At 31.6% G+C, this 27688-nt stretch overlaps 1 protein-coding gene across 1 annotated transcript; it reads right to left on the bottom strand.

Annotated features, from left to right (window-relative positions):
• Nucleotides 1–408: 408 nt before the first annotated feature.
• Nucleotides 409–27688, bottom strand: LOC132757280 (multiple epidermal growth factor-like domains protein 10; the record flags this gene model as incomplete). Its single annotated transcript, XM_060748531.1, has 20 exons — nucleotides 27454–27688; nucleotides 26222–26434; nucleotides 25083–25226; nucleotides 20842–20979; nucleotides 20395–20532; nucleotides 19808–19957; nucleotides 18886–19023; nucleotides 17973–18116; nucleotides 13208–13345; nucleotides 11999–12133; nucleotides 8883–9089; nucleotides 8309–8446; nucleotides 7546–7683; nucleotides 6947–7084; nucleotides 5140–5277; nucleotides 4273–4494; nucleotides 3733–3942; nucleotides 3045–3182; nucleotides 857–988; nucleotides 409–470 (listed from the first exon to the last, which is right to left on the bottom strand). Coding segments are annotated over exons 1-20 (2910 nt in total), but the record flags the coding sequence as incomplete, so codon positions are not given.

Here is a 27688-nt window from a genome sequence, read left to right as displayed (position 1 = left end):
TATGTAGATTAATGTATTACAGATTTGTTTAGGTTTACAAATCGTAGTGAAACTCCCTTATTTTAAAATTAAAGAAGGACACCCTACAGAACAACTCAAACAATAATTTAAAGGTAAAAATAGAAGATTTATTCGATGAAGTCTGATTATGATATTAAATAACAAGAACAGCGTATCAAACCTAGCAGCGAAAAGCCTAATTTTATCTTAAGCATCTAGTATGTTTTATTTTGCAAAATAAACTTCTATGCACGGTCTATTTATCAAATATATTCATTTATTATTTTGATTTATTTCTTTATTTTTTGGTAAAAATCAAAACAAGAAAACATACCTTTTGCCTCGTTGCAGCCTTTGTTTATATATAAGAACAACCAACAGCAACAAAATGCCAACCACTACACCAGCAACTGAGCCTCCAATAACTGCAGCAGTTGAATGATCCGCTTCCTTAGCTGCTTCTATACCCTCTGAGTAAAAAGATAAAAGATCATTTACCTACGAAGAAAAGTGTAAGTTTAAAACATTGCAAACTCCCTCTATCCATACTACGAAACTGTCTGCCAATTCTTAGCTTAATATGAATAATTAAAGTAAACAAGTTGATTTGTTGCTAACTAGAGATAACTGAGTTAAGACTTCACAAGAAGAAGACAAGAACTTTAACACAGCATGGACAATGTGGAAAACATAGATAATATGTATCATATAACTATATATAATTAATTGCGTTGAAATCAAATGAGTTCACCAGTTTTGGCCGATCAGTAGATATATATGAAGTAAGGTGGATTCTTCATTCCTCTCTGTTTTATGAATCAGTGAGATGGTTTTGTTAAAGATGCATATTACTAACCTATGTTACAATGTACACCACGATATCCATATCTGCATTTACTAGGACAAATACCATAGTCGCTGGTACAAGTGCCCTCTTCGCAATAACACACTTGCTTGCATTCTTCACCGAACGTGTTCTTAGTACAGCCTTGAAAGGTGAGCACAAATTTATATTAAATCAATACGTGTAATGCCTCAAAATAATGGACGGCTACAATTCTGTATAGAATTGTACATTTTAATTTTATTAATTGATAAATTAAAAAATAATAATTAATAAAACAAGTTTAATAAACTTTTGTTAAACAACATAAACATAATGACAATAAAATAATTTTCAGTTCATTTGTTGACATAATACTTTGTTGTTATACTTTGTTGTGTGTTAAAATTTGTTTTCATTTCTCTATATCATACTTCATTAACCAAGTAACCCCCATAACGGGGCAAATATTATACCAAGGGTCATGATTAATGCAAGTTATGCAGTGGTGCATATGGCGATGTTACATGCAAAATATTTAAGTTCTTGACATTTCAGTTTAATATCATAAGTCTTTTATTTTCATTGTAAGTCTATAGAAATGGAATGCCCCCTCCCCCCGAATATTGCCAATATTGAACTAAGAATCATTATTCATATCGGTTTTATAAAGCTAAATAAAAGAATGCTAGCATTGTAGCTTTACCCAATGAGACTTAAATATGTTGAAAGCAATCCAGTGATCAAACCTGTATTCGACACATTGTTTAATCATAGTAAACATTTTTGCCAAGTAGTTTCAATGTCCTCCCATCGGTTCAAAAGGTACAAAACGAACACGACATTGCTATCAGACAGGCGAATACTAGTTTATTACAATATACGCCGAAATGTTTTAGGTATTAAAATATAGAACAATATAATAACCGTCGGTGTGACGTCATCTTTGAGAATTGTATATATTATATTTCTGGTTGCTCTATAAAGTTTCGGGCTAAATATTTTCGCAAAATTGACATTTTTGCCCTTCTTCTGTGTTTCATTATAGGATTTGATTTTTTATCCTTTCTAAAAATTATCTTATTTAACATATTTCGTTGCATGAAAATGCATTTTATAGCATTACATTTTACTTATGCTGTATTTCATTGAATCCTGTTCTACACGATAAATAGATTTCGTAGCCAATTTGTCGATACTGTGGTAATTCGTGGCGTATTTACGGCAATATCTATCAAGCCGATGCATTTACCCATTGGAATGCATACATGTACACACATTGCTTTAATTAAAAGTAAGTTTCCTCGATATATGTGTGCACTGAGCTAATTATTGTTCTATGTACTACGCAGAAGAATAATTATTATCACTTATATTTAGTTTTGTAAAGTAAAATGTAATTCAAGCGTACCATGTGACTAAATATATTGTACTGTTATTTAGGTTATAAAACCAATATTGTCCCAATCAAGTATTTGTTCAGGGTATAAAATAACCAACACATACATGTAGGTTTGTGAGTAACAGCAAAACAAATATCCCTCGTTTATATACTGTGTCTCGAGGCGAATTTTTCTCGGGATGATACTTTTACTATTTCTCACAAACCTATATGTTGTTTATATAACAGAACAGGCATATTTTTTAAAAAAATGGTATTACGAAATAATAAACCTACTTATGTATAGCAAATAATTGACTTTTCGTGTAAAATTGAACCAAAAAAAAAAATGAACAAAATTATTAATCTAATGATTATACAGAGATCTGCAATTTAAATGAAAATCTACAGTACTGTTATATTATTATTTTAGACCTGTCTTTCCTTCTCTGGTTACTGCGTGCGCCTGATATGACATTTTGAACGGTTGCATAATTTAAAGGTAGAAGAAAAGTTAAATAGCTAATATTCAACAATTTTCTAAACAACCGGAATAGAGTATATAAAATAATTTGCTTTAGTATTAATCCGTCATTATATCGGTTGCCGTCTGATTTATGCGGAAATATGCTCGTACTTCCGATGGTATTTTAATACCATTGACAAACTAAGGGTCATGATTATCACATTCTTTGCTCTTTAATTTAACTTCACATCTATATATAGTGTGTACGAAATAAAATGAAGGTATATCAATGAATGTATAAAATTGTCCTTAATCAATACGGTTGTATTTTGCAAATTTCAAAAAACCAAATTGTACTGTATTTTTATATTTACTTTCATTACATGACTTGCCCATCCAACCAAGTTTACAAATTGGTGATTGACAGTAACCATGTATTGTCTGGCAGGGCTTATTATCAGCACAGTGACAGTCTTGCACACATTCCTCTCCAAATGTCCCATCTTTGCAATCTGTTAAGTAAGCATTGCTATCTTTAAATTGTATTGCTTATGTTTACGCATAAAGCTCTTTCATGAAGGCGTTGGAAATCCGTTGTTAGACAAATAAAAAGTTTAAATTTTGTTATGCATATCATACAGTATACATAAACATTTGCTATGATGTGTATATGCTAATGAATGTAATTATTATCGGTTAAAAAAAAACAAAAATACAACTTATTCAAATATATTGCACATAGGTAATTAAGAAAGGTTATGACTTAAAACTCTATCTGACATTCATGAAACCATGTAATTCAGCCTCTATACAATTTCGAGTCGATTGACAAATATCTGAGGAAACGTCTGTTAACCGCATTGTTAACATGATGATACAAATATTTAATTTTGGAAGAAGCACTATAGTTTATTGTTTATTTAGCGTTGATGAAGTTGACCTGACTGATGGCAAATGTCTTATCACGCCTATCAATAAACTTCTGCATACACATGGTAACATAAAACATATGTTGTAAAAAATTAGAATTTTATATTGTTAGAATAACAAATCAATACTTACTTCCTTCAATAACAATAACTTCACAAAGAGTTAAAACGCCCGGTCTTTCTATCTTTATATATCTTGCTAAAGCATTATTTAACGTGTGCTCATAACTATTTTCTCCGAACGTATGAAGGAAGTCATTAGACAAGAATATATCAGGTTTATCATCGACGGTGTTATTTAATAGAAGAAGCTTGAAGCCTGTTAGTTGTTGATACGAATCCTCTGAAAGGAAAATGCATTAAAATGGTCTTTAATATCACAATGAATATATAAAATTATTATTATTATTATTTCCTTTTTTCAATTTCAAGGCTTTTATCAACAGAAAGCAGGACAAGCTTATCTTATTGATATCTCTTGCTCAAAACAGCATAATGTTGATTGTTTCCTATATACCCAAAATTCAGTAATCTTTTTGACGTAGACATTAAAGTTTTACAACATAGCAAGACAGATTTGAATACAACACTGTTAACGTGTTTATTGTATGACGAAGATTATATTTTAGATGAATAGTTCTGACAAATTGTATATGTGCTGTTATAAAGTCACCTTTGTTCCTTCCATAAATTATTATACTTTTCAGCGGATATCGTTTCCCTAGATCTAACAGCCACCAAGATAACGGTGAATTATAAGTTATACTACAACATTGACATTTATCCGGATCAGGGCCTAGTTGTCCATCAACAGCAAATGAAGAGTTAGTGCTTTGGGCTTCTGAAGACATGTTTGTTCTAACCTGATACTTTATCATCTCCATCAGATTTCCGCCTAAAAGAACGATAGACAAAATTGAATTGATATGACTAAACGATAAATTATCTTGCAATGAAACATCTTTTTGTAAGTTGTATTTTTAGAGTAAGAAACATTAGGTTTATATGATACTCTAATATATTTGTTTGTAAAGAATGTAAAGCAAAACGTGTTTTTAAAAACATATAGGATCTGACATAAGTTGTCATTTTGTAGGAGCTTTAATGTAACGAGTTCAAGAAAAGGTTATTACGTTGACAAACACATATCAGGTTCTTTGTAATGATTATTAAAGATCGAGACTGTGTGTTTATAATTATTGTCTTTACAAAATACTGTTATAGCACGCAGTCGTATTTTGTTTTAAAAACATATCAAGCGTAAAATTTATACGCCCGTAAAATGATTAAATGAAAACAAAAATGCATTCGATATTATATTTGTTACGAGGTGGTGTCAATATGTAGTGGAATAAATGAAGTATGGTTTCTAATATAGCTTGTCATTCTTATGTGTGTGTAAGCTATGCTATGCTACAAAGCATCTGCTATCGAATGAAACAAATAAATGGCGACAAAAGGCATACCAACAACATACTTTTTACATAAATATTAGGGCTTGTTTATTCTTTTATTTGTTAAATAAAAAATGGGTTTTTACCTTTGTCACAGCTGAGGCCAAGCCAGCCTGGGTCGCATAAACCAGTCTTACAGTGTCCAGTTATAGCATTACAACTTGTATTATCACGACAGTTACATACAGATGAACAGTTAATACCAAATCGTCGGTGGTCACAAACTTAAAACACAAGACTGATAATATAACCTTAGCTGTTCAATCTAGCAGTTTAAACTAATTTACAAATCTACAATATGCATGCAAAGTTCCTCAAACTGGATTACTACTTAAGAGAAATAATACCAGAAAAGGTGGTTAACGTAACATGAAAATGGGAGTGTTTGTAAGATGTTTGACACGAATAAATAAATAAAGCTATGAGCCATAATTCCCTTATCGCTATGGGTTGGAATCCCAGAAGGGACTGTTAAAATACAGAAGGCCACTTGTCACTAAATGGTTGCATTGAGGGACCCTGGAATTATTGCACCATTTGTCAAACTGGAATATATAAATAATAATGTTCAAACCAAAGTCACATTATCAATTTTATAGCCTTAACCATGCCTGCAAGGACCTAATATACATCCCGAGATTGGATCAAAACTCGATATACAGAGACTTACTCCTTCATGTAAAAGGTTTCAGTAAGTATTAAGTAGGCATACAGGCGATTGTAACTTAACTACAGCCCATGTAACCTCAGAACTTTAATAGGTCTGTTCGTCTGTTCTTAAAGTAACATATTCATAAACTGATGTATAATTCTATGTTTTAATTATAAAAAGGTACCTCATTAGGCTAACATTATATTTCAAATGAAATCACACGGTATTAATAAAATTGAAGCGATTCAATTCCGTATGGAATCATTAATGATCGCTTTTAAAGTTAAACTAGTACAATGTATACTTTTTGGTTTTGTTTCTTTTGTAATAGCTACGACATTTCCGACCACAACTGCGCACATTATTTGAAGTGTATAAAGTTAACTATATGTCTGCTGCAAAATTATTGTTTGAATTTTGAAAATTGATATTTAAAATACACCTGTTTTCTTTTTAATACCTGTTCTGCTTTTATATACCTGTTTTTCCTTTAAGAAATACGTTTGATTTTTGCTAAATAATTAAATTGTACTTGAAATAGCAGCATAATATTCAGCTTCGAAGCATTTTAACATACTTACATACTTACATACAGTATTTGTGTATGTAAAATAACAGAGGCATTCAATGTAACAACTCCTTTGAGATTTGAGTATAAGCCTACTGAAACAACAATTTTATTGTTCATAAATTCTATAAATTTATTTACCCTTTTTACAAATGCCCGTTTATATTGTCTCAGTTGGTGTCATTGGGACAGTGGCAAATCGATGTTGGTATGTTTGTGAATATGTTTTGTAAACAAAATTGAAATCATTCAATTCAGTCGCGAATGTACACACTATCAAAGACATAAGTACGTTGTAGCTTGTCGGTTTACTGTTCTAAGATTTTCTATGCTAATTGAACATTAACGTACTGTTTTTTGTCTGCGATACTTGTGAGATTAACATAAGAAACCCAGATATGTATGTAAATTATAGCTAACACATTCAGCTGATAAATGATAATTTTAAATGTTAACGTTTGACATGAAAATGTATCAAACAGTTTTGTGAACTGATAAAATAATTCGAATGACGATTTGTCTTCTCCCAAAATATTCAGTGGCCAGACAAATTGTTTCAGAACTCATTATATGGGATTTACGGAACAAAGGTGCTAGAAAATGTTTGAACTTGTACAATTGAGAAGAATTACGATAGATCATCAGTTTAAATGATATCAGTATATTTAATTACCGTTATTACAACTCTTTCCTTGCCAGCCAGCTTCACATAATTTAATCTCACATTTTCCATCACGGTGATCACATTCAGAATTGTTTAAACAATGGCAAGTGTCTCTACAGTTATCTCCGAAATGTGGAAAGCTGCATGCTTAAATGTGAGAATGTTACAATATGATAGATGTTTATGACGCATAGGTCTAAGCAGAATATATTGATGAAATGAAACCAAACTATTACAGAACAATTATCTACTGGTTCTCTTTCTCAACTTAAACATGCTTACAAGTAAATATTCATGAAATGAATTTATGTTAAAGGCAGTTAGCTCATCAATTTTGATTCTGCTAAGTGTATTTAAAGAACAATAGTCTGTTGGGTTTATTCTGTAATTGTTGTTTCAATTTTCATTTATTTTATCAAAGTTTTTAACGTTCATGATCATTTTATAAAAGAATAGAAAGAGAAATATTACTCATTGTTAACCAACCTTTAATATGCAAAAGAAATAAACGAAAGAGAAAGGAAAAAAAGATTAATGTCGCGACAGTTGTATTTTAGCAAGATTTAAACTTGCAAAATAGAAAAACTATAACTTTTGAAAACAATTACCTTTACTACAATTTAAAAGTTCCCATCCCGGATCACAACGGGAGTTTTTGCATATTCCCGAATCTTTTGCACATGATCCATTAGAAAAACAATGACACTGGTATTCACAGTCTGGTCCAAAATGTTGATGACCACATGCTTCAGTAAAATTGAAATACATATCAAAGAACGAATAACGCATACTTTAATAGCTTTTCTTACAATTACCATGCTGTATCATTTGTAAACCCATTTGATATTTATGTATCGTTTTATTATATTCTTAGTAATCATAACCTACTTTGATTTACATTTTGTATGAAATGAAAAGACTTAAATGAAAGTAGTATGATGAATGTTACATTTATTTTTGTTAAAGGAAACACATTGAAAGTACGAGAATTCAGCAAATATTATATAGTCACAATATCATCTCTTAAATACGTGTAAAGGGAAATTATAAACTGAATCATTTTTTATTCTCCAAGGAACAAGAAATGTCTCTTAAATTAAAAGCATACACAACAAGCAAACTGAAATGCAACCTTACTTCGGACGTTTCAAATATCTATTCTCAAGTGGTTCCCTAAATAAAGTAAATTGGCCGTAGCACAACTGCCTCTTTCTTCAACAGTTATCAAATGCATTTACTAATTAAGCGACAGTCCAAATGAATTATCACATTAAAGTTTAAGGACAGTTATGATATCTCTTCAACTAAATATGACATATTCGTAATATCTCCATGTTAATAAGAATTATTTCAATGCCACTTTGCTCTTACATTTATTACAAGATGCTCCTTCCCAGCCAGGTAAACATCCTTTACTTATACATGTTCCTTTGACTTTGCCGCAATTCAGCTTGTCAGCACATTTACACGGATTACAGCATTTATCTCCAAATGTTCCAACTGGGCATTCTGATATGACATGAAAATGCTATGATCTTACATAAATGTATCATTAAGAATTGGTTTGACTCGATCATTTTCAAATATTAAGCTCACAGAGACAGAGAATTCATTTTAATTTGATTGTGTAGAGAGCTATGCTCTTCTTAAAGCATTCTCATTGTTTTCTGGAAACAAGATATTAGTATAAAGGTTCTTGCTCAAATAAACAGAGGCTTGTCCCTGACGGTGATGGTCCTCAACTTGTTAGCAATTCTAACGGATGACTAGTCTGACATGTTAACCTCTTAGACGCAGCACTAAATATTTTTATATATACAAATGTACTTTACTGACAGAAATAGTTATATTATTGACGGGGTTGCGGAAAATGTATATAAAGAGATTCCAGTGTAATTTAATGTTAAGCGTATCTATAACACTTAGTTTCTACATTTATATTTACCTGCTTCGTATAGTTTGACTTCGCATAGTGTTAAAACAGTGTCCTGTTTTGTAATTTTTAAATATTGAAATAATCGAGGCTTCATTAGTTCCATATGAAATACATGTCCAGTAGAAGAGTTGATCCGTAACTTCGTACCTGTCTGGTTTAGTTCCATTGAAATATTGTTAATGTAGCCAGTTATGCTTTGACTTTGTGCGGAAAAATCTGAAAATATTTGCAAACTTTCAATAATCAGTACGTTAAAACATTATGAATTCCAATTCACCCTATTATGGAACAATCATGTAAAAACAATATTTTCATACATGGAAAATTATTGTATTTTTATTTATAAAACATAATAAAAATGCTTTTGTGATGTTATGATTCAGTAAGACCTATCAACGAATGTCAGGGACGTGTTGGTTAGCAACTAACAGAAAATATTATATACCAAATACCAACAGTCAATATTTCAAATTCAAAATTAACACAGTTTCCCAATGTAAAGATATTGTGTACTAAAATTGCCCAGTGACTTAAGGAAATTATGCTCCAAATACTTGCTAGGTCTGCCAACAATTCTTATGGACTTCACAAGAAACATCGACCCCAAGTCCAACTGCCACCATGAAACATGAACACTGTTTTCGTTTTGTGTCACACTGCAAGCCGCACATAAATCCACATCATTGGATGCATTAACTGGTGCATCTATACCGTCAATTGCACGGTCGGCGCTACATGTCTTGTACATCCTTGACTGAAGTGTTGTTGAAGAGGTTGTATTGCGCCGAAGAATATTAAGATCTAAAACATTTACGATTCAGAGGATAGTTTATCATAACCATTTTGACGTGTAACTGACATGATATTTAAAATAAAAACGTATTGCGAAATACAATGAAGCAGATGGAATATATTACATATTTGTTTGATCATCAAAAGACAAGCATAATTGTACGTTTAGTAAGACCTGATAGTCGGAGGTGCTGTTTGTTGTTGGTTTAAGGGTATGAAAACTATGTTGGATACAGTTGATTTGGTAACACTAGATAAAATTGTAACACGTACTTCCTTTGAGGGAGAAGTTGTATTTTTACTGTTCTCATCATTTTTCTTTCAATTTTGAGTTGTCACAATTATAATGATTTGTGTAACTCCTGAGCATTATAAACTAGAATGTTTATTAATATAATTTAATATTCCATGATACAGACAATAACGAATACAAAGTTATTCGACTCTAAAATGATCTACTTCCTAAAAAAATATTTGCATCAATTAAGTAGCAGTTCAATTTTGAGTAGTATTGATATATTCTCGTCCCTTATACTATTCTAGTTATATAAATACATTGCCAGTATGTTTCTCAAATTACATTTTTTAAAGTGATATTAACACTTTCGCTCTATAACTTAATATGCGACAATACCTCTATATTAATGTGTCTTTTGTAATAAAAATTAGACCGGATTACAATTTATACGTTCACAATGGTGGAAACACTGACCAATCAATAAAAATGAAAGGACTATGTTCAGTTATTTCATAGTTTAACACTGACCTTCGAGCGTTTGCCCTTATGCACTAGAAATGTTTGACTAGACGGTTCAAACCAATCTATTAAATACAAAATTAATGACCTGACATAAAGTGAATTCTTATTTATGAAAAATAAGAATATCAAAAAAGTTTATATGCGAACTTGGTCAATAAGCTTCAAAATGTTCTCACTCATTATTACTCTTTTAATATTTTCTATATAAACTTGACAATTATAAATGCACTATCATAACAAAATGTTACCCAGGTCAACCTCGTATATATCTGGTTGATGAACTGGCTCTTGTTTCCTACCTGTGGCCTTAATGAGCCAAATAGTTAAACATCGTTCTTTTAGAATTCATATATCAATGGTATATTTGTTGACGTATATGTTTGTACTTTTAAGATAAAAAATAAGGTTGGTTCTAAGTGTAACCTTCACCTTAAAAAAAACTTCACTGAGGTCAAAAGCCTGAAATTAAAGAAATGAATTGTCTACATAGACCACCTGGGTAAAAAAAACAATCAAAAACACCCAGAAATAATTAAAACTGCTATTCGTGGTCGATTTGAGTGAACAGCGTTATGCACAACACTTTTTTAATTTTTGGTTATTCTTTACCATTGATCTAGAGCTGCATTAAAAGAAACATTAATCTCGAAAATATTTCTGTCCCCCTTTTTGTAAAAAAAACTCAGTGAAGTCAATTTAAACTACCAATATGTACATATTACATGTATTATGTTAGCCATATTGTCAGATAAATGTGCAAAATTGCTTCAAACACAATCAATTAATAAGAATATTTATTCGACTGGTATAGAAATAAATATATATACAGCTAGCAGGTTTTAGTACTCGTTCGTCTCCTTTGTAATTTTCCCATTTATACGTTGATTAACTACATCCAATCATTTTGGTTGAACCTTAATTTAAAGAAAAGCTTGAATCTCCTAGTGTAGGATCGTATAAACTGTTTGATCTTGAGGGGGTTTTCTTTTTTTTTGTATTTGTCAGTTTATCTTTCTACAATGGATCCATAATGAATTTACTTGCGATACCATTGTAAAATAACCTTCTATATTTTAGGTAACGTCTTAAAGTCAAAAAAGTAGATTAAAAAATGATTAAATAGAATAAAATGATTGACATTCAATAAGCAAACTTTTTCTTATCATCATAGCAGGACGAGCTTTGGTTAGAAAAGTTTTGGAAATAAATCATTAAAACATTAATGTACAATGCGTTTACAAGAGTACCAGTATCAGTTGCACGCTCTCCAGTTACCACAATGTCTATCGGGGATGAAAATACAACATGCTCTTAGATTTGCTACATGATTTTGAAATTTACTGATTGTCCCGACAGGGAAAGGAAAAGCTATCGAGAAGTCATAGTTTGATGCTTGAGGATTGAATTTAGATATTGTAATGAGAGGGATTAGGATACAAAACACTCTGCATCCCCTCCCTTTAATCGAATTAGATAACTTCGTGTTTCGGTATTTTTTCTTTTACATAAATTATAGATATTGTTCTGACGTACCTTACATACTGAAAATATTTTAGATTTGACAATCATATACCTATACTACAATTGAAACCAGCCCAACCGATGTCACAATCATTTGAACAGTTTCCTTGAAAAATATCACAATGTGAATTGCCTGAGCAGTGACACGGATTGGCACAATTTGGTCCAAATGTGCTGTTTCTGCAATCTGTAAAAAAAAACAAAATAAATTAAATACAAATTTATTATCTTAACAACGTTCACTTCATAATGATCAAATACAATTTTGTCATAATGCAGCGTAAAGACTCATATAAACAAACGATTTAATAATAACTATAACATCCATGGAATAAATGTAAATTTATTCATTACTGTTTTGCAGTTTGTTTGCATGTGACAATGTATCTGTTTTTGTTTAAAATGTAAAAGCAATAAAATATTATTAAACTAAACTATAGGAAACTAAACGTAAGTCTTCTTATGCTAAATAGCTTCCATGTTTGGCATGTAGCATTGTTTTTTTTTGTTGTTGTTTTTTTATGTCATACAAACGGTATATAAGTTATTACGCCTGAAGAAAAAAGGGACCATGTAATGTGTCATTTAGCTGACATGAACTTGTATGGTATAAATGTCTTACAAATCAATCTCCTTCTCAGAAAGTACAATGCCAAGAACTGAAATATTTTTGTTCATTCAGAATCACATGCGAGTCCGCTATAACAATTATATAATTCATCAAGAATGGTAAACATTGACCCCCACCCTCTGGTCACATAATCTGTATAGATTGTACATAAAATTACATTTAGGTTTTCTGCTGTGAATTGACCGACATACGGACAGAGAGGCAGAATAATTTTTTCTATATGTTGCCGCTACTATGTACACTGGAGCAGGTGGCACAAAAAAGGCGTACTCGTAAATGCAGCTTTTACAAATAAAATATAAAATTACACTTGAACAATATACAATTAAGAATACTTGTTAATGGAAATGAATGTGAAAAACCTAGATTAATTACAAGGATTATTGACTTTTTTACAACTTACATCCAGAAAAAGAAACATGAAGGAGAGATAATCAGAGATAACATTTATCTCGAAACACCCATGATATTTGGTTGCTTAAAAAGGGTTCGCACGTAATGACACAAATATAAATAAAAGTGTTTGATTAGTTGTTTCAACAGAAGCTTGGAGACGGTCAAAACGATTGCTATAGAAGAACTGGCCAAGACTGTAAAAGACTTTACAAACAAATAAAATAAGCCACTAACTTGTTTCACACAAATGACCATTGAAGCCAGCACTACATCCGTGAAAACAAAATCCGCTGGAAATGTTGCATGCCAAGTCCTTGTTACAGTGTCCACACGGCTTTGAACAATTGTGTCCGTAAAATCCGCTTTGACATGCTTAATATTAGAATAAATAAGATACATGTTTTCTGCACTGTTGAAAAATAAGCAAAAGAAAAGTTGATAAAAATATGAATGCAAGTCGAGAAAGAGTATATTTTTTATTGCTCCTTTCCAATAGTGATTACATATTCAGAAGATTCATACAGACTGTACCAAGCATGTGATGTTCACATATAAATCAGTGCTTTAGGAAAATCTCTCCTTTCTAAATTGAAACAAATAACAAAATCCGAGAAAAAATGAGAGAAAATAAGTTTCAATTACTGGTGTGCAAATTACGTCGCACCCTTCCTTTAAACCGTTTTAAGGTAGCTCGCTACTTTCCGACCGAAATTTGACAATATCTCAGATCTTGATGATTTCTGGTATACAGACATGTAGATATGTAAGCTTTACTTCTGCAGCATTATTTTATAAATAAACAGCGTTACTATGACGTCAAAGCGCCCTCTATCGGTGGCGGCGAAATTGCGTCTTTTTTATCAATAAACCGGTCTGTTATTATCAATTTTCATCCGATTTCCTTCATTTTAATTTTATAATGTTCAGTACTGGTATGTCTTTGTAGCGATCTCTTTCTTGAACATTTGCTTAATACTCTGCGATTCTACGTTATTTTCCCTCACGTTCTGACGTCCATATTTGATGCAAATATTGCGCGATATCGCAATAAAGATTGTGAAATAATAAAAAATCAACACGGTGAATTTTGCTTTAATTTTTTTAACATGTAGTGAAGTCATAAATGAAAATATTTATGCAATAAAAATATAGGGTCAACGCGTAAGATATTTTGCTATTACTATTTGAATATAAAATAAAGGGTGAGTAAAACGTAATGATTTTGGAGACGTCAAATATTTTTCTCAAGGAAACTTTCACGACTTTTTCGATAAATAACATACTGACAGGAATAAAAATGTGTGAAAACCATCAACAACAATAGTTTGTAGACATGTTCCGTAAAAATGTTCTTTTATAAGTCCTGTCAGATGCCTGCATTTCGATGAATATCTTCAATTATATACATGTACAACAAATCAGGGTATAACTGTCTGCAAAAGTTGGTATCAATCGCTGAAAAACTGCAACGAATGGATATAAATACCTCGAGGACGGAAAGACAATTCAGACTATTGAAAGATATAATTAAAAGGCCACCTAAGTGGAAATTATAAAAACATAAATTTTGCAAAGAAGGTCAGAAAAAAAAGAATGAAAAGGCTGTGCAGTCACAATATCATCATGTTATGTGTATCGCGGTACAACATAAACTTCCATGTTATCATATGTAACAATTTTGAATTGTATATATCAGTTTTTGTTTGTTTGTTTGTTTCATTTTACGCCTTTTTCCAACAGTATTTCAGTCATATAGGCGGTATATATCAGTTAGTAGGAACAGAGACATAGATAACATCTATGTATGTGGTAGGACATGAATCAAATTTACGTTTCAAAAATATATGATCAACTGGAAGTAGCAACGATTTGTACGTAAGCCATGATTCACTGGTACGTAGTAGTCTTAATTATATTATAAAATCTAGCAGACATTTAATTAAAAAATGTTCTACACGTATAAAAATTTATTTATTAACAGCCATCAGTTATTCTATTTTCTCGCAGCTAAATACCCTGCACTTAGCGTGAGACTCAGATTTAAAGCAGGAATCACGCTCTCATGCTATGGCTTTAATTTCTCACGTATTTCACATAATTACAGATATTCTTATTTATTTTAAACTAGCTGACTTGCGGTATGCGTTTACTAGCGCATCTATGAGGCGACCTGAAGCAGCGATCATTTCTCGATTAAAGGCGAAAGTTCCGTTGATTTTTTTTGTATGTTCAGAAGCGGAGAATTTTGCATATTAAATACAGATTCCCTTGTATTGAAGACCATGTAGGATCCTCAATTTGTGAGAAGCTCGTTTTTTGTCTGCACATAATGCAGTGCTGTGTAGAGCCTATGAAAATAATGAACTATGCATTTTATGTTTCATATCTTCTTATGTTTTAATATTGGGTTTAACGCCGCTTTCAACAGTATTTCAATTAAAGCGGAGGGAATTTCACGAATTCACAGTATCAACTTCTCTTTGGAAATGAATGACAGCAGTCCGAGGTGGACCTTGAAACATTTCATACACAGTAAACAATTCTAAAGAATAATCTATTAGTACAATACGCAATCGTGTCTCGAATCCATGCCTTCCGAATTCATCGTAAGACCACTTTACCGATTACACCGTGGCAACAGAAGAATATTCAAAGTAAAAAAAAAACTGATTATGATCTCCGTTAATAAGGGAGAAGTCCATTTTATTGCTAACATCATAAACACGTGTTGTTGGTCTTTTTTCTTGTTTTTTTTTTATTTTTTGTTTAAAAGCAAACTGTATTGTATTAAAAATGAACAAGATAACGTCAACATAATACATTATTCGTATTCAGTGGAAACAAAAGTTGCACAAGTTAATTAATAATTATATGTTGTATTTAATTAGAATATACACTATAACCTTTACAGAGAAATGCCCTTTGTTGCCTAGAGTGGTTGCTCTACAGAGGTAAAATGTAGTGGAACTCTTTAGAAATAAATAATACTTTGAGGGCCGCTATGTTATACTGTACAGTAATGAAAAAACGGTAATGAATCCGAGTTGAGTAATGGTTATATTGGGTGTTTCACATTCGAGTCTGCAGTAGCGAATATGCTTATATTTTTTTTTATTCAGTATGATTTTGCTTCCAAAATAGTTTATAGTTTGTCACATAAGTGCTCATTTTCTAATTATCATGACATTTTAATTAGATTATAATTATATAATCTATGTATTGCACAGACTTAAAAATGGTAAGCAAAAATAAAAATGAAATAAAGGTTTTAGTTTCTTGTACAGTTTGTTTTTAAATATTCTTAAAGGGACTCCACTGAGGTTGAAAAGACAAACACATAACATTTGAATTTCTTACATAAATGAGCTGGGCACTTTTAACAGAAATATATGCGAATATACTTTGAAATAAATTGAAAATCGTATTTTTATGCTTTTGTTAAACGCTTTTCATTTTGAATAATTATTCTGGAAAAACAAGTGCGCGAATGCTCTGAAATTTTGCACAAAGATTCGTGGTATAAACCTACATCAAATGGTACATTTATCTGGAAAAATATTTTCAGTTCCATCATGTCAAAATACCTCAGTGGAGTCCCTTTAACATATTTGATGTTATTTCTGAATTTTGTTTATCACTTATTTCGGCACATTTGTATGCATATTTATTTTAATTGTATTTTTACGATGTGTTTTGACACCGAGGCTCGTCTGCCTTTATGTGATTTTATGAAAGTGTTTAAGGGCTGAATGTAACGTAAAATAAATATTCTACGGGTATAAGCTAAGCGACCTAATATTCTTACTTCATTCATACAGCAATATGTGAATCTTATTTTTGCGCTAAAACTAGTTAATTCATATAATAATATAACACTTTAACAACATCACATTATAAAGTTAGAATTAAAAGATGTATGAGACTGTGTCCTGCAAATTAGAAAAGTATTTAAAAAGGGATTGTCGGATTAAACATTGTAAATGTGCTAATCTAGCGCATGCTTTCAATGAGAAAATAATCAACAATTTAAAAAATATCCATTTCATCAAGTCCCTGTGTTGTTTATACTTACTATCGTAATGTTTGACGTAAGAAAATTGTTATTTGGTATTATTCTTTGAACTCCAACAACTATTAACGTCACCAAAACCATAACGTTTTACTCACCCTTTATTTTATTTTAAAACAGTAATAGCAAAATATCTTACGCGTTGACCCTATATTTTTATTGCATAAAAATTTTCCTTCACTATTTCACTACACGCTCGGAAAATTATAGCAAAATTCACCGTGTTGATTTTTTTTATTACACAATCTTTAATGCGATATCGCGCAATATTTGCATCAAATATGGACGTCAGAACGTAGAGAAAAATGACGTAAAATTGCAGACTATTAAGTAAATGTTAAAGAAAGACATCATTACAAAGACATACATTTACTGAACATTATGATATTAAAATGAAGGAAATCGGATGAAAATTGATAAGAACAGACCGGTTTATTGATAAAAAAGACGCAATTTCACCGCCACCGATAAAGGGCGCTTTGACGTCAGAGTAACGCTGTTTATTTATAAAATAATACTGCAGAAGTAAAGCTCACATATTTATATGTTTGCATGCTAAAAATCATCAAGATCTGAGATGTTGTCATATTTCGGTCGGAAAGTGGCGAGCTACCTTAAAACAGAGCTTTGAAGGAATTGTTGATATTGACAATATTGAGTACTTAGCTCGAGTATCATTTGATACAATGTATCGTGCTTACAGCTAGAAATGTCGTCAATGTACTGATTATATAATCAAAAGAAAAAAGATACCCTACATCCGACACGTCGTTGTCAAACGAAATGCATGTTTTGTACTTTTATTTATTTATATTTGAAATCACTAATTTATCACATTAAAGTTAGATAAATCCTACCCGTTATAAGCTACACGTATCTCGCTACAATTCACATTGTTTTTTTTTTTCAGATTGATGTAAATGCACCTACTTGTTTTGCATAAGACATCTGTTAAAATGTATCCATCTAAACACCCTCCAGAACAAGTACCATTAACGTTGTTGCATGGAAGACCGTGTGCACATTTCCCACACGCGTTTTTGCACTCATAGCCATAACTTCCATTTGTGCACACTATGGTAATTAAATATACAACTGTTATGAAAGAAGTGGATTTTTCTTCCTATTTTAAGTTATACTAATTAGTGGTAATTATATAACGGGTTTTTATTATATGTTAATAAATAAGTGATTTGATATTGGCCCTGTTATTTGTCCGAGGGCAGTCGTATTGGCCCAAGGCCGAAGGCCGAGGGCCAATACGACTGACCCGAGGACAAATTACAGGGCCAATATCAAATCATTTATTTATTGACAATTTTATTAAATAACTACATGTACTTATAATATTTCACATTTAATCCTCAGATATTTCTTCTTATTTTAAATCTGTAAGTGACTTAGTAACATATTTAAATTATAACAAAGAACAACTTTAAAAATAACTACATTAAAATTTTATCAGTTTGTATGGAAAACCTACATTTTGTAACTTTTATTGTACATGTACAACAAAATGTCAGACTGTGAATGTTTAGAAACTGAGAATATTTTGTTTCATTTATGCAACCTGTCGTCGTCTACACATAGACCGAGTTAAAACAAAATGGCTGTCATTTCCCAGTTTCTTGCAGATATCTATATCATTTTTTGGCCAATCAAATTACTTCAAATGCGGGCTTTATATCTATAACACTTTTCGACCAGGGGCCGAAAAAGTGATATAGATATTGGCCCTGTTTTAAGGCAGGCCATCGTGTTATTGAACGTGGCAGCTAGGTGCTTTTTTATAGGACTAATAACGTATAGTTATTTAATAATATTATTTATTACATGTACTTACTTGTGTCGCATGCTCGTGAAGTCCATCCTGCTGCACATTCTCCATTCGGACACTCACCATTACCATTTTTACACGGTTTACCATATGTACAGTGACATGTCTTGCTACAGCCTTTCCCAAAATGAATTCCATCGCATGCTGTGTTAATAAATTTATATCACAATCAAATATTACAAATTTATATTGTCGAACGTGTATATTTTTATATTTCTGTCTTTTAATTTTAATGTTTATTTTCCACAGGTCAATAGGAGATATTCTTATTGTTTATGCAAGTGTACCACATGACTAAGAAATTTGTAATACAGTATCTTTCAACAGTAAAAATATTATCATCTGTTGTTTTTTTTTTCATAATGAGATGACCAACATTTATACACAAAACATACTTATGTTGTCTTGGTCGGTCATGTTCAATGTTCATTAAAGCGACCTATATGCTTTAACAGGTAACAAAATACGTACGTATCAAAATAATATAGAAAGTTAGGTAGTATTTAATAACCCTGCTACGTTCTTTAAATAGCATAGTCGCATTATATATTGCTCATGCCTGACTTATATCTGCCCATATGTACAACACGTATTTTTATTTAAAAAATTGATTTAACGTAGTGTCTGTGATTCTCAATTAGAAAGACATTTACCCTATTAAAATTGCAAAAACATTGGATGTACCATATAAATTTAACAATCCGCAACAGTTTCGTTACAAAGTCTTCTCTGCTAAAAACCCGCTTAAATGTTTATAAAACATTACATCAGACGGTGAGCAATGGACACATAATGCATCTTTAACTGTCATAAATAGGCATTTCATGTTTATGTCATGTATCAGTTGTTACATTAAAAATCTGTTATATCGAGAAATGACATAAACAATTTTTTATGATTATAAACCATACAGTGTAAGGATACATACGAGTTTTGCAAAGTCTGTCTGTTGCGTTATAGAAATACCCATCAATACAGCCGCCAAAGCAGGTTCCATTCACGTTATTACAGGTCGTACCATCTACACAGTGTCCACAACTGCTGCTACATTGATTGCCATAGGTACCACTATCACACACTGTTCGAAGGTATACAATATACTATGATACTTATGTGACGTCTATTGTACGTAACTGATAAATACAAATACACTAGAAGGTTAATGCCATCTTGTTGTGCATGAACATCTGCAGAAGCACGAGAACGAATTTAAAACCCGAGCCCGCATAGCATTAAATCGTTTAAGTACGCATGCAGCACGTATTTGATAATATTTGTGTTGTGCTTTGCGTTTTGTAAACTGTATTTCATATAACGGAACCATTGCTTTTGCAATGCGTTCCACTAACTAGTGCGATGTTATTTGGCAGTTATGTTTTAATAATAAAACAACCGTGCACAGTTTTGTATGCAATAATGCTATTTATCAAATATGAAGGAGCCGTTCGGTTTAGCATTGATACCATATAAAATAAAATTTTGTAAACAAACAATGGCAAGGAATTATTTTGTTACCTTGACTACAAGATTGTCCTTTCCACCCCGGATTGCATAATCCTGTTGAGCATATTCCATTGATTTTGTCGCAAGTCGAATTATTAAAACAATTACATTCTGTACTACAATTTTCGCTAAATCTTCTGAATGGACATCCTGAGATAACAAAAAAACAACATATATTAGGTGGTATAAATTTTAAGATCAAAAGAAGTTAAATGTAAAAGAATGTATGATAAAAAACTCATATTTTATAAAATCGTATCTAAAAACGTTATGCACATTGTGAAAATGTATAATGTATGAGGGAACACATATAAGTGCCATTGTACGCAACAATATTTTTACGTTTACAGATAAACTTGATATTATTTGTCAAATATGAATGAAACATTAGTTTAAGCTTTACTTATACACAAAATTCCATTTACAGAAGAAACATATGCAAGAGAACTGTTTTGTTACCTTGACTACAAGTTTGTCCATACCACCCCGGTTCGCATAATCCTGTTGTGCACATTCCACTGACTTTGTTGCAAGTCGAGTTATTAGCACAATGACATTCTGTACTACAATTAATGCCAAATCTTCTAAATGCACATTCTGAGATGAAATATATCTTATGTGAGAGTATGAAATAATATGTCTTAGTGAATCATGGACAAATAAACTCCAATATTGATATTCTTGGTTACTCAAATCCTATTCATTCTTATCGAAAAATTCAACATAGGCGAGCAAAAAGATCGAGTGGTGGTTTAATTGTTTACATTAAGAACAATATTCGAAACGGAATCACATTAATACAAAATACAATAGATTGTATTATCTAGCTAAAGTTAGATAAGTTTTTTTTTCAATATTGAAGACGATTATTATATATGTGTTACTTATATTGCTCCGGAATCTTCTCCGGTTCATAATGTGTATAATGTTGATATTTTCACTCAACTCAAACAAGATATAATTTTTTTTAAATGATCGTGGGAAAATATTTTTGTCTGGTGACCTAAATAGTAGAATTTACGGAAGAGCATTAGTGCCAGGTGTATGTTTTTTATTAACTCGAAATTTCGAGTTACTAAGTCGAAATTTCGAAATAAGTAACTCGAAATTTCGAGTTAGTAAGTCGAAATTTCGAGTTACTAAGTCGAAATTTCGAGTTACTAAGTCGAAATTTCGGGTTAGTTAGTCGAAATTTCGAGTTAGTAAGTCGAAATTTCGAGTTAGTAAGTCGAAATTTCGAGTTAGTAAGTCGAAATTTCGAGTTAGTAACTCGAAATTTCGAGTTAATAAAAAACATACACCTGGCACTAATGCTCTTCCGTAAGAACTGGTAGTAAAGCAGATTTCATTCAATTTGATCGTAATATAGAGGCGAATGACGTAATTACCGTCGACACTTTCCTGCCTCGTTCCACGCAAGATAGGTCAACCAATCGTTTTGGGGATAGCTTGCTAGATCTTTGCAAAGCAACCAATCAACGCATAGTTAACGGTAGATGGCCAGGTGATCGTGGGAATTTTACATGCGTGACCTACAATGGGGCTAGTGTAGTTGATTATTTATTGACAAGTCAAAATAACTTTTGACCTCATTGCCAATTTCGCGGTAAATGAGTTCACTACTTATTCTAACCATGCACCCCTATCTTTCTCTTTTAAAATAAACTCAAAATTTAGTTATGACAGCTGTAGTTATAAGGAAAAGTCATACTATAAGTTTGATGATAGATACAGGGAATCGTTTACACTCGATTTAACTAATAACATACAGTCTTTATTAAATATTTTAAATACAGAAATAAGCGGAGACGGAGATGTTGATACGCTAACTTATATGTTTACGGACTTTCTGTGTTCGCACGGTGACAAGTATTTTAAAAGGTCATCTCACGAAACGTCAAATATCTGTAATCAAGTACGTAAAAAGAATGAAGAATGGTTTGATCATGTATGTCGGACTAAATATGACACATATAAAAAAGCAGTTACGCAATTTAACCTAACGTTTTCGGGTGCGGATAGGGTTTCAATGTATAACGCAAAAAAGGATTATAAATACCAATGCCGAAAATCTAAAAATTCTTTTAATTATGCACAAGGCCGGAAAATGAACCAATTACGAAGAAAATCTCCCAGGGAATTCTGGAAAATGTTTAAACATAATAAAACAAGTAAATCTGGGGAAAATATATCTAATCAAGAATTTAATGACTACTTTAAAAATCTTATGGGCGGGGATGTTTAGTGTGATGATGAAGGATTTGTACGGAATTAGAGGGATTTTGATACCGATTTAAATCGACAAGGTAATAATGAGTTGTTGGACTTGCCAATATCTGATGACGAAATTTTTAAAGCAATAAACAAGTTAGGGCAAAATAAATCACCTTCAATTGATAATATTTTATATGAGTATTTTAAGGTAGCTGCCCCTCTTTTAGTTAATCCTTTGAATTTATTTTTTAATCAAATTTTAAATTCTGGCAAGTTCCCTCGTGCTTGGTCCACTGGAGTAATTATACCTATATATGAAAAAGGGAACCAGTCTGATCCAAATAACTATAGGGGCATCGCTATAACCAGTTGTTTTGCAAAACTATTTACTGTTTTACTAAATGAAAGATTAAAAACATGGGTAGAAGTGAACAACGTTTTAACTGATGCCCAATTTGGCTTTAGGAATAAATATAGTACTGTAGATCCTGTTTTTATTTTAAACACATTAATTCAAAAGCAACTTCTGAACAAAAATAAACTGTACTGTTGTTTTGTAGATTATAAAAAAGCTTATGACTCTATCGAGAGAAGTAGGCTATGGTATAAATTTATAAAACTAGGAATAAATGGTAAATTTCTGTCGGTATTAAGATCAATGTACAGCGAAGTGAAACTTTGTGTAAAACATTTAGGGAGCCTATCTGACTTTTTCAATAGTAATTTAGGTTTGTTCCAATGAGAAATTACTTCGCCGATTTGCTTCTCTTTATTTTCAAATGATATAGAAATGCAATTACAGGAAAATATTGACGCTGGAATAGATATTGATCAAATTGCAATATATTTGCTCCTATTCGCTGATGACGCGGTAATCGTCTCTGAAACAAGTACTGGGTTACAGAAATCACTAGATAGTCTATATTCTTATTGTTGTAAATGGAACCTTACGGTTAACATAGAAACAACTAAAGTTGTAGTGTTTAGGAAAGGGGGAAAGTTAAGAAGAAACGACAAATGGTATTATAATAATAATGAAATTGAAATAGTCAAGTCTTTTAATTACCTAGGGGTTGTATTCTCCAGTGGAGGGTCTTTTATGCAAGCAGCAAATACATTAGCCGGGAAAAGGTTGCGATCTCTACATTCTTTGTGGGCTATTGTTCGTAGTTTGAAAGTTCCAATAAATATATTGTTTAATCTCTTTGATTCGTATGTACTTTCTGTTTGAAATTATGGTGCAGAGGTATGGGGTTGTATAAATTCAGAGGTAATAGAAAGAGTACATAAGAAATTTTGTAAATGGATACTAAATGTTAAGCAATCTACACATACTCTAGCTCTTTATAGTGAGTTAGGTAGATTTCCACTCTGTATAGAAAGACATGTGAAAATGGTTAAATATTTTCTGATGAGTAATACCGTCAAGTCTGAAAATTGCATACTTAAGGCGGTTTTACAAGATCAAATCAAAAGTCTAGAGCTAAACGAATCAATTAAAAATTGGGTCTCATTTTAACGCGATATCCTTCAGTCTTCTGGTCTAAGTGAAGTCATGTTATATCCAGAATCCGTTAAAATAAATGTATTTGTTCCGGCCTTACGTTGTAGGCTTAGAGATATATACATAAGTAATTGGAGAACGGGGTTGCAGATGTCAAGTTCCTTAAATATTTCCGGGAGATAAAAGATACATTTGAGCAGTAAAATTATATCAGACTATTAGAAAATACAAAATTTAGAAACGCACTGGCTAAATTATGTCTCTCTTCACATAAACTTAACATTGAAGTCGGCCGACACTTCAATATTCCGCGCGATGAACGTAAATGTACACTATGTAATTTAAATGACCTAGAGGACGAATTTCACTTTGTTTTAAAATGTACAGCTTATGTCGATTTAAGAAGATTATATATACCCAGATATTATTATACCCACACAAATATAATTAAGTATATATCATTAATGCAATGTAGTAATAAGAAGATCTTAAAAAATGTGGCTCTATATTGTTTTAAAGCGTTCAAATTAAGGGATTCACTATTGTAATAATATAAATGCCGTTCTCAATCTGAAATAATTCCTTTTTTTTTTTGTTATTTTTTTTAATTTTTTTTATTCCATTTAACTTTTGAGTATATATAAATATATATTCTTCCTTTGTTACATTCTCACGATATATGTGTTAAGGTAATAATAATTTATGAATTATATGTAAAATCTTCCATGTCATACCAATATATATATGTTTTCCTTTTCATTGTTAACGACGATGGGCTTATAATGCTTAAGTCAAATAAAATATTTGATCTTTTCTGTTCTGTTCTATATTACATGCATAAAGGAAACTTCATGAAAAAGAATGTACAATAAGATTATCAAATCGTAAAATAAATCATAAATTGAAATTACCTTGTTTTTACAGTTTCCTGAATCAGATGTTAAATAATATTTATTCATTATATACATGTATATCACTTTACCTTTATTGCATGCTTGGCCTGTCCACCCTAGTAAACATCCGGGTGTCTTGCACTTTCCTGTCCAAACATTACAGGTGTTTTTGTCAGCACAATGGCATTTATGAGAGCAAGCCTTTCCAAAACGTCCTACGTCGCATTTAGGTACTAGAAAGACATACACGCGTTCTTTTATTTCCGAACTTCAAAACTTTACAATTATAATGATCGTTATTTGAATTTTGTTAGTTTTCAAATTGCTTTAAAGTGGAAAAAAAAACGATATAACAGGTGATAGAAATATCATTTATTTACATTGGCTAATACAGTGTGTTTTGTCGTTGTTGTTATTGTTAATGGTGTTTTAAACCAGCCTGTTTCATAATGTATCATTACATCTTAATTATATACAAAAAAAAAAAGGTACAAAATCTGTTTAATTGAATCAAATTGAAAGTTCACATCTAATATTTGCCAAATTGTACAGACTTAGATATGTTAAGGTATGCACTTTGATATAAACAAAGACAATGAGTGTAATATTTGTGCGAGTTTCAATGTATATTTTGACATTCGTTTAACATCCGTTTAAAATGTTTCGGTAACATTCTGACGATCATAATACATTTTAGAATAACCATTCACATGCAAGCTTTACACATTCGAAACATTTTCAACAGGCTTGGGAGTTGTTTTTCAATTTGAAGATAATAGTTAGCAAGTTAATAATATATTTTTACATTTATTTCTATAATTTCGCGTTAATACAAGTCGACTGAAACATGGATTAATGACTAATCAGACAAAAGAAATGTTATGGTTCCCCTTTAATACATTTGCAGTTATAGTTTAAACTCAAACAATGTCAAAATTTACTTTTTATTTGTTACAATTTGTAATATAGGTTAGACCAATATGCTGAAATATCTATCTATCCTGTACTAATACCATTATAGTCCAGGCCTTTGTCCGAAAATTAATGGAAAGGGCTGAGAAGCGGCGATAATCAATTATTGCTCCCAACTAAATTACGGAGGTATATGTCGATATATTGCAAGATAAACTAAGATTTGAAAATTTCAATCTTTGAATTGGTATGGCGTTTCGTATATACCCGCTTTCCAACGAAACAGTGAGATACATTTTGATAACATCATTCTTACCTACTGTAAACAGTTCTACTTCACATATTGTAAGAAGTCCTGTAGTAAAGCGTCTGATTATCAAATAACGAAACGATGAAGGTAGATGTTGACGTAGTTCAAACCTGTTAGAACTTGTGGGATTCCCTTTGTATATTAAACTTCCATTAGAAGATATATCCACTGAAGTGTTGCTAACAAAAACGTATATGTCTTGAAATTGTTTAGGTTCAGCTGCAAGGTTAGAAAATAAAACACATAAAATTATGTTTTATTTCACATTTGAATTAACCAAATTCTTTGCAAATGTCAGATATATGAGCCGTGTCACGGCAAAACCAACATAGTGGGTTTGCGACCAGCATGGATCCAGACCAGCCTGCGCATCCGCGCAGTCTGATCAGGATCCATGCTGTTCGCTATCAGTTTCTCTACTTGTAATTTGGTAGGTAAGCGAACAGCATAGATCCTGATCAGACTGCGCGGATGCGCAGGCTGGTCTGGATCCATGCTGGTCGCAAACCCATTATGTTGGTTTTGTCGTGACGCGACTCATATATAGTTTTAAATAAGGAATATGAGATGAAATACTTTTTGTGCAGATAAGCCCTCAACACTTGTCTTTTGGCGTTTTATTTGTTATACGCAGACTGTAAAACTTCTTTTGTCTCATATTGAGCTGCAAGATTAAACGTATTCCCATAAAAAAATCATTCATTTGTTTTTTATTTCTTTTATTTATTTTTTTGGGAGGTGGGGGGTAGGGTATACATTTACAGTTAAATTATAAATTCTGTAACGATTATCACAAATCATCGTAAGATTCGAGATCTGTGACTTTTTGTATATTTTAGGTAGTCATATATAACCCATAATGATGTTAATCATAAAAGAAATATTATTATTTGAATTACAAAAGGGAATCAACCCCTAACTCTTGTAAGCATTTAAATAGAGTTTGTTTATGCCAATTGCTACTTCCATTCCACAGCCGCTATATTCTAATAAATAAACATAATGATAGTATTGCGTTAAGGAAGTGTAAAGATAAGTTTAACAAAACGAGCAGTGGTGCGTAAGTGTATTCAAGTTATGAAAATACTATCTTTTTAGGGAAGAATATTCAATCAATTTTTCAATTAAAGTATATTTTGTGCATATATTTTCCTTATAAATATTCATTTCATAATTCTCTCCCCTCACCCACACTTTGGGATTATATTTTGGTAAAGATGTTATAAAACTCAACTTACTGTTATCTGGACGTCCAGTTATCTGGATCTTCGTGATGGTATAAGTCATTCCTAGGTCAATTTGAATCCAAGGAACATCTGTACCTGATGTGCCCGCGCAACATCTACATGTGTCAGGGCTTCCAATTGCTTTGTTGTCAATGACGTTTCTGCTTTCCCAAGAAGCCGCCGGTAAATTCCATTCATTCGTAGAAGATATTGAAGTGGAGATCTTCGACTTGATTAATGGAATAAT

The sequence above is a fragment of the Ruditapes philippinarum genome, unplaced genomic scaffold (genome assembly GCF_026571515.1).
Source record: "Ruditapes philippinarum isolate M1 unplaced genomic scaffold, ASM2657151v2 ctg5391_1_1_1_1, whole genome shotgun sequence".
NCBI classification, from domain to species: Eukaryota; Metazoa; Mollusca; class Bivalvia; order Venerida; family Veneridae; genus Ruditapes; species Ruditapes philippinarum.
This window is presented reverse-complemented; position numbering and strand designations above follow the sequence as displayed.